The 16,372-nt window shown below is 33.4% G+C and overlaps 2 protein-coding genes across 9 annotated transcripts in view; one reads left to right on the plus strand and one right to left on the minus strand.

Moving 5' to 3' along the window:
• The window catches only part of DNAJC9 (DnaJ heat shock protein family (Hsp40) member C9), a 39,917-nt gene extending 31,662 nt beyond the window's left edge, over window positions 1-8,255 (plus strand). Inside the window, exon 5 of the mRNA XM_079137130.1 lies at window positions 6,145-8,255. Within this exon, the coding sequence (XP_078993256.1) occupies window positions 6,145-6,210 (66 nt within the window). The 3' untranslated portion in view covers window positions 6,211-8,255. The remainder of the gene's footprint in view (window positions 1-6,144) is intronic.
• The window catches only part of FAM149B1 (family with sequence similarity 149 member B1), a 43,537-nt gene that overhangs the window by 23,929 nt on the left and 3,236 nt on the right, over window positions 1-16,372 (minus strand). For 4 of the 8 annotated variants that reach the window (XM_079137074.1, XM_079137071.1, XM_079137072.1 and 1 more), the window contains exons 2-6: window positions 14,954-15,058; window positions 13,705-13,841; window positions 12,413-12,504; window positions 3,306-3,448; window positions 2,298-2,414 (exon numbers count right to left, since the gene is read on the minus strand). In XM_079137074.1, the coding sequence (XP_078993200.1) occupies window positions 2,298-2,414; window positions 3,306-3,448; window positions 12,413-12,504; window positions 13,705-13,841; window positions 14,954-15,058 (594 nt within the window). Of the gene's footprint in view, window positions 1-2,297; window positions 2,415-3,305; window positions 3,449-12,412; window positions 12,505-13,704; window positions 13,842-14,953; window positions 15,059-16,372 lie in introns of those variants that run through there. The other 4 variants (XM_079137076.1, XM_079137073.1, XM_079137070.1 and 1 more) reach the window with 2 other exon arrangements.

Here is a 16,372-nt window from a genome sequence, read left to right on the forward strand (position 1 = left end):
AGGGTCCTTTTTTATAGCCTGTGTCCCCTATATATTTTCACCATAAAGTTTTAACTTCCTAGAATTTCAATTTGACCTGGACACTAATATTTGTTTTGATGGGTAAGTCTGTTTTGCAACCATGATTTTAATTTATATTCCATCTTTGTGTATCTCATAATCATATAAATATAGCCTGCTTTTTATTTAGTAAAAAAAGAGAAAAAAGTAAACTGAATGTTAACCATGTTCCAGGCACTGTGCTAGGTGAGAGAGACAGAGAGTAAGATTTTATATTATTGTGTTGCCTACTGTACCACTTTCCTGTGGCCCAAGAATGCCTCAAGAATAGAAACTGAACCAAATACCTAGTTTAGTGTGTTTGAAATATGAAAGAAAACCAGTGTTTTTGAGAGAAAGTGACAGAAGATAAAAGTGGAGAAGTAGGCAGGGGTCAGCTTATGATATCATTTTAGATTTCTCTTTAATTCAATGGCAAGCTATTTAAAAATTTAAATAGAAAAATTCTACTCTGAATTTTAAAAATCTGACATAGTATGGTAAAAATGAATATAATATGAAATGTTATTTTGGTAGAAAGTCCTAGTTGTTAATAAGCCTCATATTTTTTGGCAACCTGATTTGTTAAACTGAAAAAATAAAAACAAATTTATAACACATTTTCCCCACAACTCTCACAACAAAAAGTGGCAAAACAGCAGCAGTACCACCAACTTACACATCCTCACCACCCAAATTTTGTTCTTTAATCCTATTAGCATCTTGAAGGAATCAGGGCTCCTTGAGGTTTAGCTGATTCCATATCTTAAAGGAGAAAAAAATTAAGGATGGGCCTAGAACATCTTATGTAACCAGAAAGCAAGTCAAGACAAAAACAAGATACTAGCTTGAAGAGGTCAAGCTGTAACAATTAGAGTGTTAATAATAATTATGGATAATAAAATATATAAGTATTTTGAAATGCTATGAGTTCATAATATACTCAAGAATAAATGACATATTGAGTATAAACAGAGTAGTTGTTACATGAAAAAAGTAAATGTGGATTGTTTACTTTTTTATTTCCTTCAATGAGTAGTGGCATGGTAATATAGCTGGATAATTTATTTCATCTATGTATGTGTCTCTGTATAAAGTATACATAGGTAATTGTTTTATCTATATAAGTAATTATTGAGAACTGTAAGTCTAATAGCCTAGACAAAGTAGATCTAAAAATAAAAAGACCAGTCAGCAGGAAAGGAAGGGTGATAGTAGTATGTTGAAGAATGATGAGTTACTCTGATATCCTAAAAAGGGGGAGTTGACTGCTCAGACTTGATTCTTTATATTTTGGGAGAAGAAATCACTAAGTGGGCCTACTGCTTCCAGTTATAAAATAAGTCACATAAAGAAGCTTATGCTAACATTTGAGGAAAATAAAGGGAACTCCTAATGACAACAAAATTTTGGTCAGGGGAAATTAAAGAATAAATCATATGTGTAGGAGATATTAGGCTATAAAAAATTAAAACGAAAGGAGTAAACTTAAGGTTTATTGATGTAATGTATGGGGTTTAAATTTAAAAAGAAAACCAGCAGCTTAGTTACTTTGAGAAAAACAAACGAATCCCATTCTCTGACCAAAAATCAGTTGAAAATGCAGATCCCATAATCTTGACTGGTCTGAGACAAGTTATGTTTAACTAAAAGTCCAAAAGGCACCCAAAGTAAGTTCTAGTCTTGGAAGGTATCAAAAAAGTAGGGAAACTATATTATACTTTACAATGTATTTAAGTATAAGCATAGGTTTAGAAATAATCCTATTTGAATATTTCCACTATAGGGTTTGAAGTATTCAAAAAATTTAAGCACTTAAAAATTATTTTGAAGTTTAATTCTGATTCTGGGGATTAAGTTATAATTAACAAGTTTTAAAAAATCACTTTTAAAATACACTTTTTAAAAAAAAATTTAAAGTCTGATCCCTAAATTTTTAAAAACCATTTTATCTACCCCTTTATTCCAGAGAGAAGTGCCTGTATTCATAAACAGGTATAGACTTAGAGATATATTGATACAGATAAATAGATATGAATAACAAATATATCCTTAAACTACAGGAAAATGTTTTAACTTTCTGAACAAAAAATTATATAACAAAATTTTAATATACACAAAGACTGACCAATCTTACAGAATTTTCTGTGCTTTATTAAATACCAAGAAGTAGAATTATCTTAATCCCTTAGTTCAATCAGTAGAAAATAATATTTGCATGTTAGGATACTGAAATATGTACATAATAGAATACTTACATTGTAGAATCTCTTTCCTGAGATAAGGCTGCTTCATGTGAAGCTGAAATAGCAGGAGGGGATCTAGGATATAATCCATAACCTTCACTTGGAGTAATTATCTGTTTACCCAAAATCCTTCAAAATGAAGACATATAGACCATTAAATACCTTCACTTGGCATACATATAAAAACTAGGCATTGTTGGAACAAATCTGATGGCTCTACACAGAAGTCCAGTACATAACTTAGTCTGATATTGATTAAGAATAATTCTTGGGCTGGGGCTGAGGCTCAGTGGTAGAGTGCTTGCCTGGCATGTGTGAGGCCCTGGGTTCGATCCTCAGCACAATACATACATACATACATACATACATAAAAATTTAAAACCTTATCTTAAAAAAATAAGAAAGAATAATTCATGAGAGAAAATGTGAATCCTTACCATAGGATTCTCTTCAACAAAATGGAGATAAAAAAGATAAAGCAATAGCCTGGGAGTTTTTAAAACCCTAAGGTAAAATAAATACACAAAGGGAAAAATACAGGGGAAAAATAAATCCAAGGAAACTGAGCAAACTTTTGGAATTTGCCCTTTACCCTCTATAATAATCTGCACAAACAAATATATTTTCTGACCATCTTGTTCAAAAGCAGGGTTCTTTGAAAACTCCTGATACCCAGATCTCATGTACTGGTACAGAAATAGTTTTACTCAATTAAGATACCATATTGGGGCTGGGGAGATAGCTCAGTTGGTAGAGTGCTTGCCTTGCAAGCACAAGGCCCTGGGTTCGATCCCCAGTACTTGCAAAAAAAAAAAAAAAAAAGATATCATATTGGCAGTTATGGAAACTTCCACTACCTTGAGTATTCATTGTCTCAGTTGAGGCTTTACACCATGTGTCCTTGTTTACATTCACTAAAATCATGTCCAACAGAGATTTCAGAATACAAGTTTTTTTGGAAATGGACTTTTAAATTTTAGTCTTAGTCATAAAAACAAGTCAATGGTAGGGCTTCAATACCTGAGATGAGGAAAGCTAGATGTCCACTGTTGGCACTCTTCTTGTAGACTCTTTGTATGCACACTTGACTTCTGCTCATACAAGAGCTCATCAATGGCTGTGAACATGGCCTGGACTTTTTCAGTGGCATTTTGATCAAGTTCCTAGAAAAAAATACCCCCAAAATATTTAGGTGATCTTCAACTTCTGTTAAAAATGCAAAGATTGAAAGCAATCATATTTTGTTTTGTTGTAAATATTTAGTCCATTTGAAATATTATTGTGTTTACATGAAAGAAAAGGAAAGTTATAGAATTTTTCAGGGCTCATGGAATTTTCAGATGTCTTTTCTATTCCTGTTTAAAGAAAATTTATAGAAATATGTTTTTAGTGCCTCAGCCTCCTGAGTAGCTGACACTACCAGTGTGCACCCTGGCTTTAATGACTGCCAATTTTAGTATAGTTGCTTGGTTTTTATATTTTTTAGAACAAAAAATCCTGTATATATTACTTAGTATTCTGCATCTTTCACTTGACAATTTATGTTATATCTTTGCCCCCTGTATCTGTCCTTTAAGAGCAGTCAGAGGAGCCAGGTACTGTGGCACATGCCTGTAATCCCAGCAATCTGGAAGGCTGAGGCAGGAGGATCACAAGTTTGAGGTCAGCCTCAGCAACATAGCAAGAACCTCAGAAATGTAGTGAGACTCTGTCTAAAAATTAAAAAAGGACTGGGATGTTGCCCAGAGGTAAAGTGTCCTTGGGTTTAATCCCCAGTAACCCCTCCCCAACCCCCCCCCAAAAAAAAGAGAACAGAGGGAAAAGCTATAAAATGTGGATCTGATCATGTTATCAGATTATTTGATTTCCTGCTTACTTCTACTGCAGCTATATTTATTATGTGCCCTTGTACATTTCACTGGAAGAAAAGTTATACCTTCTTCTAAAAGTATAACATGAGAACTATGTATTTTCACTCTAAGAATTAAAATCAGTCTCTTCCCAGTAGAAATACATCTATCTGGGAATCATTTTTTTAAAAAATTCCATACTTCATTTGATATACTTTTTCAACATCTTTCTTCAGTTCTCACAGATGCATGTGTATGTGTACATCAGTGATTATTTCTTTGAATGCTGCCTCTGTTGCATTCTTTCTAAAATTTCTGTAAGAAATATATTGCTATTTCTTATTTACTGCTAATATGTAGAATCACAAAAGATTTTAAAATTTAGATATAATTTACATACTATGAAATTGATTCTTTTAAGTTAAGTGTTCAATTAAGGGCTTTTACTTAAACAGCTATTATCACTATTTAATTCTGTAACATTTTCACCACGCCCAAAAGAAATCCTGTTTCTATTAGCAGTCACTCCCCATTATTCTTCCTGCTTAGCCCCTGGTCACCACTATTCTCTCTCTGTACAGAATTACTCTAGACTCTTTTACACTGAGAATTCTTTTCTTGTGATGGTTCTGTCTGGTTTTGATATAAGGGTGTTACTAGCTTAATAGAATGAATTAGGAAATGTTCCTCTATTTTCTAAAAGAGTTTATGAAAGATTATTTCTTCTTTGATAGAATTTACTATACCTCTGAGCCTTGGCTTTTCTTTGTTGGAAGATTTTTAGATTACTAATTTCTTTCATTATAGGTTTATCTGGATTTTAATTACTGAGTCAATTTGGTAATTTGTGTCTTTCTAGGAATATGTCCATTACATCTAAGGTATCTAATTTCTTGGCTGAAATTTATTGTATTCCTTTGATCCTTTTATTTTCTGTACAGTTATGTCCCCTCTTTTGTTCCTGGTTTTGGTAATTTCTCTTTTTTCCCACTTGGATAGACCAACTAAATATTTGTCAGTTTTACAATTTTTCAGAAAATGAACTTTTGACTACACTGTTAATTTTTTCTATTTTTCAATGTCATTAATTTTTACTTTAATCTGTATTTCCTTCCTTCTGCTTGCTTTAGATTTAGTTTGTCCATTTTTAGTTTCTTAAGGTGGAAACTTACGCTATTGATTTCAGATTCTCTTTTTTTTTCCTATGGGCATTTAAAACCATTAATTTATTTCTTTAAAATTTTTTGGGGCTGGGGATATAGCTCAGTTGGTAGAGTGCTTGCCTCGCAAGCACAAGGCCCTGGGTTCAAATCTGCAGCAGTGCAAAAAAAAAAAAAATTGTTTATTTTTTGATATACATGACAGTCCATTAATTAATTTCTGAACACTTTAGGTGCATCCCTTAAATTTTCATATTTTGCTTTTTCCCTTTCATCCAGTTAAAAATATTTTCTAGTTTTTCCTTGTAGATTTCCCTTCTAAACAGCAATTAGAAGAATGCTGTTTAACTACCAAACATTTGGGGATATTCCACGTTCTGTTGATTTCCAACAATTTCATTGGTATTAAAGAACATACCTTGTTGTATACTTTAAATCCCTTTAGATTTATGACACTTTTTTTTTAATGTGTGTTTGAAGAGTATATAGTGTATATATTCTGCTTTCATTTAGGTTAAGTTGGTTGATAGTGTTGTTCAACTCCTCAGTAACCTTTGCTAATTTTCTGTCTAGTTTGTTATATAAGTTTTAAGAGTAGGGTATTGAGTTTCTAACTAAAATTGTGCTTATTTCTCCTTTGAATTCTGTTCATTTATGCTTCATGAACTTTAAGCCTAAGTTGTTGAGTATGTATACATTTATAATTGCTATAATTTCCTAATGACTGAAACCTTTTATCATTACAAAATGAAAATGTTTCTTCTTGTTTCCAGTGTTTTTTTCTTGTCTTAAAAGTTTATCTTGTCTGGGTTCCAATTCAAACAGTGCTTACTTTTTTTTTTTTTTAAGGTACTGAGGATTGAACCCAGGGGCACTTTACTACTGAGCTACAACCTATCCCTTTTAAAATTTTGAGACAAGGTATTGTTAAGTTGCCCAGGCCTTGAACTTGCAATCCTGCAATCCTTCTGCCTCAGCCTCCTGAGTAGCTGGGATTAGAGGTAGGCACCTCCATGCACAGATGCCCCAGCTTTTAATTCCTGGGTGCCCTCTATCTTCTTCTGCACTTGCATGCATCTTATTTCCCAGATCTCCTTAATAAACTTCTGGATAATCTGCTTATCCACTGTCTGTAACCTCAGCCTCTCTGAGCCACTATTCTTCCCAAGTTTGCTAATGTTGTTGACAATGCTATTAATCACAGAGTTCAAGCAAGCTCTGCTCCAGATCCTTTTCTGGCAGTAAAGCTGCTAGCTTTCATAGCTTGTCTCTCTAGAGGAATATACTCTCATTGTTCTTAAACCAAACCCTACTGATTTTTATGAATAATTGTTTATTTTTTAGTTGTATGATTTTGGTGAACTTTCAAAGTTCTTAAATATCTGCATTTGACCACTTTAATTTTAATATTGTCTTTGGGGAAGAGGATTTTTTTTTTTTTTTTTTTTTTTTTTTGCGGTACTGGGGATTGAACTCAGAGCCTTGTGCTTGTGAGGCAAGCACTCTACCAGCTGAGCTATCTCCCCAGCCTGGAAGAGGATTTATTAAACTACTCATTCTGATCTTAGAAGTTCCCTTCATAATTTTCCCTTATTATATTGTCTTCATCAGGTTTTAGCATCAAGATTATGCTGACCACATAAAATGAGTTGAAAAGTATTGCTTCTATTTTTTGGAAAAAGTTTGTGCTATTGTTATTTCTACCACAAATGGATAGAATTCAACTGGGCCTAAAGCTTTCTCTGTGTGAGAATTGTTTGATTTAACTTATTTAGTATTTTTATAACAATTCACAATTGTAATAACCTTAAAGTATATTTGTATTAGTCACTCATCCTTTGAGCTAATAATTACTTCTATAAGCCCCACCTTTAATACATCTTATACACATTATATACATGTAACTTATACATCTTATACACATTAAATATAAGCATTTTTTTGCCTTAATCAGTCAGTAGCTTTTAAATAAATCACATAAAAATAAAGACTTTGACTTTTACCCATTTATTTACAGTATCTGGTACTCTTTTCTCCCTCCCTGGCACATTTCAGCTGCTTCATCTGCCCTGAACTCTGATATCTGCTCCTCAGCACGGTGGGGCTATCACTGCTTTGCTTGGACTCTGGCTCACTATTGCACAGTCAGAAAATTGTCCCCAGGCAGGGAACCAAGGAAAATCAGAGTAGGAGGAAGGCCTGCTGGGCAGTATGAGAATGAGAAGGCTCAGGGGCCCTGAACATGTTAAGAGGATGTTTCAGGTACTTTGGCAGTGTAGCACATTATTCTAAAACTCAATGGCTTAAAACAGCAAAAATCACTTATTATCTCTCCAGGTTTATATGGGTCAGGAATTTGTATAGATCACAACAGGAATGGCTTATCTCTGCTCTGTATCATGTGGGGCCTCAGTCAAAAGACTCAAAGGCTGGGAGCTGAAATCATCATCTGAAGGCTTATTCACTCACACAAGAGCAGCTGAGGCTAGCTTACAACTGTGGACTTTAATTCCTTTCTATAGGGCTTTTCCACGTGATCTGAACTTCCTTACAACATGGTGGTTGAATTCTGAGATCTACCACTCAAAGACAGAGATAGGGACAGAAATAGCCAAGCAGAAGCTGCAGTGCCTTCTAACCTAGAAGGTGAAGCAGCATCACTTTCACTATGCTCTATTGACTGAGGCAGTTAAAAGGGACATCCAGGTTTCAAAAGAAAGAACATGGCTTTTGAAAACAGTCTACCTACAATAGGTACTTAGAGTGGGCAATAAGTTGTTGCAGGATGAGCACTATTGAGAATCAGAATGGAGACAGGAAGGTTACCACATAAGGAGTAGGCAGGGTGAGAGAGCCCAAAAAAGGCAAAGAAGGTGCCTAAAAGGGGGTCAAGCCGGTATGAGTGTCTTAGTCCAAGTAGGATGAGAAAATTCAAATGGTTAAGAGGTTACAGGGGGAGTGATCCAGGGTGGGTTGAAAAGGGCGTTAGCAGAGAGTAGGAGACAGTGGCAATAGTGGGAAATTGGTTACATTCAGAGAGATTAATCAAATAAGTAAATATGTTAAGGATGATGGGAGCCAGGTTTGTCAGATAAAGCTACAAATATGGGAAGAGGAACCTTATCATGTAAGAATGGAAAAGGCGGAATACAAGTATTCCCTAGTCTGTCCACTGAGAGGGGTTGGGCATCTGTGACATGTGAAAAGTAGTATGCATATCAAGCACACAAATCGTGTTTTCTAAATATTCCAATTCTGGGGCAAAGACTAAGTACAAAATAAGCCTGAAACATCTTGTGCCAGAAAGTAAGTGCTCAAAGAAGGATGGGAATAGGACAGAATGGCACAGAAGCCAGTTTGAAAGGGTTTTTACTGTCCAAATTTGGAATAATTCAAATTTCAAGATACATAATAATGATGTGTAACTCACTGATTAAAATAGGAATCCATGAGTCCCCACTGATATAAATAAATTGGAAGTTTGATTAAAAAAAAAACAGAATAGCAACATAATTTTAAAATAGCTCCCCACAAGGGCTGGGGAGATAGCTCAGCTGGTAGAGTGCTTGCCTTGCAAGCACAAGGCCCTGAGTTCGGTCCCCAGTGCCGAAAAAAAAAAAAAAAAAAGCTCTCCACAAAATGCCTTTAAATACAAATGAGTAAGTTGGAAGATATTGGAAGATATCACCTTAATGAAGTAACCAAAGTGAATACTATAAATATTGAGATAAAAGGCATTGTGTACCACCTACTAGAATACAATAAGAAAAATATGCTCATTTCTGTGTTATCACATTTTAAAGATGATTCTAGACTGAAGGAGACAAAAGAGATGATAATGTGAACTGAATTTTTGTTAGAAAGGATATTATTAGTACAACTGGTAACACTAGAATGGAGTCTGAGGATTAGATTGTAGTAACATACCATAATTTTCCTGATTTTGGTTTGCACTCTGGTTATGTAGAAGAAAGTCCTTATTTGTACACATTATTTAAGGAAATATACATTAAGAAATATACATTAATAATATTATTAAGAGATATACATTAAAATATCTGGCGGGAAGGGGATATCACGTCAGTCAAATTATTCAAGGAAAATAGTCCTTTTTACTATACCAGCAACTCTTCTGTAAGTCTGAGATTATTTCAAAGTTTAAAAAAACACTATACGAAGAACTGCAACTTTAATTCAAAACCTGAATTTCATTAATTAGGATATAACCTTACATATAACATAATGGCATTTCAAAGGAACTTTCCACTCTGACATTCATATGCAGTGAAATCTCTGTATTAGGAAAACAGTATTATTTATATACTAGCAAGAAATCTTAAAAATCATAATTATTATAATAAATATAAAAAATAAATCTATTCTTCAACAAGTTAAGCACAGAATTTTCATAAGCAATTCCTCTTGTTATATACCTAAGATTATTCAAAATATAGGCACACCAAAAACATCTGTACACAAATGTTCATACTAGCATTATTGATAACAGTCAGAAAGTAGAAACCCAGCAGCTGAAAAATAGATAAACAAAATTTGGTAAAATGCACTGAATTTTTTTTTTTAATAATTTTTTTTTTTTGGTACAGGGGCATTATAGCACTGAGCTCCAGCCCCAGCACTTTTTTTTTTTCTGTCATTGTGGATGGACAGTATGCTTTATTATTATTATTTTGTTTATTTTTATGTGATGCTAAGGATCAAACTCAGTTCCTCACATGTGCTATGCAAGTGCTCTGCCACTTAGCTACAGCCTCAGCCGCAATAAAATTCACTGACAAGAAAAAGAATGAAGTACTAATTAATTTATAACATGAATGAACCTTGAAAATATTGTGCTAATTGAAAGATGCCAAATATAAAAGGCTATAGTATAATTTATTTATATGAAAATGCCAGAACAGGCCATTCCACAGAGATAGGAGATTAATGGTTGCCTGGGCCTGGGGAGTGACAGCTAGAGGGAATAGGACTTCTTTCTGGAGTGATAAAAACATAATGAGATTAGATAGTAATGATTGTTGAATATACTAAAAAACACTCATACACTTTAAAGGGGTGAATTTTATAGGGTGTGAATAAATAGAAATAACAAAGTTAATAAAAATTTAATGTTATTAAATAGAGAAATATGAGCAACGAATAGTCTTAAGTTATAATTTTGAAAAACATTATACCATCCAAAGTACCTAGAAACTAATCTTTTTTAAAAAAATAGTTTTAGTTGTAGATAGACAAAATGCCTTTATTTTATTTATTTATATGGTGCTAAAAATTGAACCCAGTGCCTCACATGTGCTAGGCAAGTGCTTTACCACTGAGCCACAACCTAGCAACTAATCTAACAAATATACAGTACCCCTTTATTGATACAATTTTACCAAAATATATTAAACAAGATCTAAATAGTTTATTAAGTTCAAAGATTAATATACCAAGGTCATGGTTAGAACTCAATATAATAAAGATGGCAGTTTTTCTCAAATTGCAATTTTAAAAATGTTCTACTTTTTATATAAAAATATTGGCTGAGACAATTATGAACAAGGTGGTATTACAGTTCAGTAATACTACCAGACAATATGAATTATTATACAGCTATAGTTATATATAATTGTTATACAGTTATAATCAAAATCAGTAACATGAGTTTAGGATAGACAAGTTAGAGGGTCCAGAAACAGACCCTTTCACATTTTAAAATTTGATCTATATCAGAGGTAGCATGACAGATCAGTGGGGAAAGGATAAACAATTTCACTGGAATAATATCACTTACATATAAAAGGTGGCAAAATTTATTTGTATAATTTTAGAGAACCCAATTATAGGGTGCTACCAGTATTTAATAGGAAGGAATCACGTATACTAAACATTCTGTTACACACAGGACATTTCTGTACAGTAACCATACCCAAAGTGCCCCAAGTGTCCCTGCCTAGAAATCCCTGACCTAGTGAATAAATGGTGCTGAAAACAATTCATTATACATATGGAAAAAATAGGATTATGGCTGTTACATATCATAACAAAAGACAATTCTGGGTGAATTAAAGAATTAAAGATATTTGCAAAAGATGAGTGTATCAGTCATGAATTGCATTTGGTTACTACTAACAACAACAGTGGCTTAAAAAAGATAAAAGTTAATTTTCTCTCATTAAAAAAAAAATAAGCCTAGAGGTAGGAATTAAAAAGTTGACATGGTGGCTCCAGGGATATCAAGGACCCAGTTTCTCTTATCATTTCCATCTTCAATAATGCTTCATGGTCTGAGATAGCTGCTGTATCTTTAGCCATCGTTCCATGTTCCACACAGGAATTAGGAGAAAAGGGATAATTAGAAAAAAATGGCACTACAGAAAGTCCCACCTCCTGACTTCTATGTAACAGAGACTGGGAAATATAATTTTCAACTGGGTCCAATGTCCAGAGTTCTATAGTTCTACAGGGAGAGTAGATATAATAGCAAAATCTAAGGCTCTGTTATTGGTATCTGGAATAAGGTCAGCAAATTGTGGTCAGTTCGACAAATTCAGCCTATCACCTGTTTACAAATAAAGTTTTATTGGAATACATTCAATCTCTTTATTTATATATTGTCTATGGCTGCTTTCTCACTATAGTGAGAGATGAAGGTCCTGATAGCCTACAAAAGCCTAAAGTTTTTCTTATGTAGCCCTTTAGAGAAAAATGCACCTACTCTTGATCTTAAAAAAAGTCCAGTGAATTAAAAAGCTAAACATGAAAAATTCTGTTAAAAACCTATGAAAAATCTTATACCATTTTTCCTAAATAAAAAATTCTGACTAGTGAAGAAATGAAGGTTGAAAGTGAGATGATTATATTTGAATTTTTAAAAAATTGTTATATAATAAAAAAATAAAATCTGTAACATAAAATAAAATAAGCAAGGGAATAGATATATCTGTATGACATTTATAGCTTAAAAAGAGATACCAATCACAATATAGAAAGAAATGATGGAAATATATAGCCAATGCATTAAAATCTCCTTATAAAGGCATCAATCATTCCTTCAGAATAAAATTTAAATTCTTTCCATGGCCTGTAAGGGCCTACATGATCTACTTCTGCTTACCTCTCTGATCTCATTTTTGTGCTTTTCTCCCCCTGGTTCACCATCTTCCAGCCATGTTTTCTTCAGTTTCAAGAACATGCCATATACTTTGCCTTGGAAATATGAAGTTCTCCTTGGGGTAGAAAGCTCTTTTTCTCACTCTTCTCATGGTTAACTGTTCAATATTTAAGTCTCACTCAGATCTATCCTACCTGATAACTCTATATAAAGTGAATACCCCCTATACTGTTCTATTTCAGCACCCTGCCATCTACCTTAGAGCTCTTACCAGCTTTTGTATCTTATTTCCTTTTGTCAATCTCCCTCAAAAGATTATTAAATATCAGAAGTCTTACTTGGCCCCAAATCCCCCAAGCCAATGGGTATAGTAAAAACAAATGTGCTATAAGGTACAGTAGAAACAAATGTGCTCAACAAATATTTTTTAATAAATGAATGAAAAATGAAAACCCAAATATCAGATAATAAGGAAAAACTCCAATTACATTATATTAACACCAAGAAATTTAACCACTGAAATGCATAGGTATGAAGAATGAAACATCTACACAAAATAATGGTAAATGAAAAAGTAGACCACAAAATAGCATATATACATGTTGTGGATACACACACACATACACACACACACAGTATATGTATGTATGTCATAGAAATATGTAAAGGAAGTATATAAACCTTAAAAAATGACTAGAAAGTAATTCATGGTAATAATAATAGGTTTTAACAATTAGGCTTTTTGTAAAGAAAGCAGGTTGCTAACAATAATAGTGTATAAAATAAACTGTGGAAAAGTGCTTACAAAGTAATATTAAATGAAAAGTAGAGCATGATACTGTTATGTATATAATGATTATAAATAGGCCAAATTACAAATTGAAAGAAGATACAAAATCAAAATATCTATTGAATCAAGATAGTAAGATTATGCATAAAATTTGTCTTTCATAAATTTTTCTTTGAAGGTTATCAGCCTTTTAAAAATAATTTTTTATAATGGGAGATTGACAAATGTAAGCAAAAGTCATTCTTTTCATCACCTAATTAATTATGACTGAATAACATTGGGGTAATTACATTTAGTCCTCTTTTGTAATATATACAAGTCAAACACTACCCATCAAGTAGTGAAAGAAGGTAAGGATTGTTACTTCTTTACAACTATTATAAAGTGGTAAATTTAGGAATTAACATGTAAAGAAACAATACAGGAGAGTGAAGGAATGAAATACACCGACAAATCCTAACTCCTAGGATAGTTTCCCAAGAACTCCATTAGAATGATAACATACAACTCACACCATATCCCCAGGAGAAGTCTGAGCTGCCTTCTGTAGAGATCCCTGTGCCAGTATAACTTGGAAAAGCAGATCTTGAATTCCCAGTGTTGCCCGATGTAAAAGGTGATTCTTGCGTGATGTCAGACTCACTAAACGCACAATTTGAGAGAGAGAGAAGAAAGTAAGATTCTTACATTTCCTCAAGTTTCTGCAACACTGATTACCCAGTGATTTAGGTGACAGCATGTATATAAATATCCAATGAGGCAAAAATAAATGAAGAATCTGAAATTAAAGAATCATGGAAAAGTCCTACCTAATTTCTATAAAACCAATAGCAGTCCTTACAAATAATTCTAGCTATACTAAATGAATACTTTAATATTCTACCTATAACATATATTCTTGACAGCTAAAGGTATTTCAGAAATGTTAATAGTAATACCTGAACTTTATCAAGTGCTTTTACAGATGTTAACCTCATTTTTTTTTTTTTTTGTTAACCTCATTTTATCCTAGCTACTACCTGGTGATTCAGAGTTCCAGTAATTCCATTTAAAAAACAAAGAATCTGACATTTAGTTCCAGGTTTTAATCTTGGTAACACATTGCTTCTCAGAACACTCTTTGAAGTCATAGTATCTTCTATTCTTTCTTTAAATAACAATGGCAGCTTATATCTACTCAGCATTTGTTATAAAACAATGTGCCAAGTTTTACAACTTTATCTCATTTACAGTCACAATATCCTACAAGAGATACATTATCAAGTAAGTAACTTGCCCAGTATTACTCAGCTAATAAGTGGCAGGATTAAGATTAAAGACTCCTCCCTGAGTTCATGTTCTTTTTTCTTTTTTGGGTACCAGGTATTGAACTCAGGGGCACTCAGCCACTAAGCCACCTCCCCAACCCTATTTTTGTATTTTATTTAGAGACAGGGTCTCTCTGAGGTGCTTAACGCCTTGCTTTTGCTGATGCTGGCTTTGAACTCTCCATCCTCTTGTCTCAGCCTCCTGAGCCACTGGGATTACAGGTGTGTGCCACTGAGCCCAGCCTTTTTTTTTGTTTGTTTGTTTTTCAATGAGCTCTTACTATGTTGCCCATGCTGGCCTCAAACTCCTGGACTGAAGCAGTCCTACTGCCTCTGCCTCCTAAGGTGATAAAACTTCTTGTTCATTAACAAAGTCTTGATACCAAAAAACAAAACCTTTGCCATTAGCAAGTGCAATTGGCAAACAAGTGTACTTTGTGTTATTACCTTTGGGAACTTGTATCTTTTTCATGGCTATCATTAGTAGAGGAAATTTCATCCAGTTGCTCTGGAAGGGGATGATGATTAAGAGCATGTTTTGTTACTCCTTTCCTGTTAAAGGTAAAACAAAGTTATATTTAATATAAAGAGAACATAAATATATTTTAGTAACTTGATTTAAAAGTTAGTCACCAACTTCCTGCCACTCGGAACTGTGCAGTCCAATGCAGTAAACACCAGCAAGCAGCAGTTAAAAATGAGGCTCACTGGAACTGATTGTAGGGTTTATTTTGGTTTGTTTGATAGACACCCAGAGGTCTATTTAGGAAGTAGACATACATTCAAGGAAAAATGTAAGCTACCTCTAGTGTGAGAAGCCCTGATGGTTTTTTAAGTGTACAACACAATGAATTCCAAAGTCTTAGTACATAAATAATATGCAATCTTTTATTAATTTTATTATCTTGATTATATATTAAAATATTTTGGATATATTAAACAAAATATATTTTTGAACTTTCATTAAAATTGAAAGTAAGTAAGATATCATTACATAACTATCAGAACAGCTAAAATAAAAAATAGTGATAACACTAAATGTAGGTGAGAATGTGGAGTAAACTGGATGTCATGTAATACTTTACTGGCAAGAATGTCAAATGGTACATCCATGCTAGGATAGTTCAATAATTTCTTACAAAACAAAACACAAGCACTATGGTACACATCTATAATCCCAGTGGATCAGGAGGCTAAGTCAGGAGAATCAAGAGTTCAAAGCCGGCTTCAGCAACGGCAAGGCACTAAGCAATTTAGTGAGACCCTGTCTCTAAATAAAAACACAAAATAGAGCTGGGGAGGTGGCTCAGTGGTAGAATGCCCCTGAGTTCAGTCCCCAGTACCAAAAAACAAAATAAAATAAAACACATATATTTACCAAAAGACCTAGCAGTTAAACTCTTGTGTATTTGAGTTCAGAGAAATTAAAACATATTCACACACAAAAACTGTACACATCCTAGTAGTTTTAGTTATAGTTGAAAAAGAATGGGAAACAATTCAAATGTCCAATGTGTAAATGGTTAAACTTTTGTAATTCAGCGATCAAAAGAAACAAACTATTGATACATGCAACAACCTGGATGGATCTCAAATGTATCATGCATTAAGTGAAAGAAGCCAAAGTCAATCACAATTATATACACTCTGATTCCATTTATATAACATTCACAAATAAAACTATAGAGATAGAGAACACAGAAGTAGCTGCCAGAGGGGATGGGACTAATAGTTCCTTGGTGGTGGCAAAACAGATGCCTATCCTCATTGTAGTGGTAGTTATGACCATCTATAAATGAGACCAAACTGCACAGAACTCTTGTGTATGTGGATATACATATGCACATACAGATGACTGGATATAAA

Source organism: Sciurus vulgaris, assembly GCF_902686455.1.
Source record: "Sciurus vulgaris genome assembly, chromosome: 4".
Classification (NCBI taxonomy): Eukaryota; Metazoa; Chordata; class Mammalia; order Rodentia; family Sciuridae; genus Sciurus; species Sciurus vulgaris.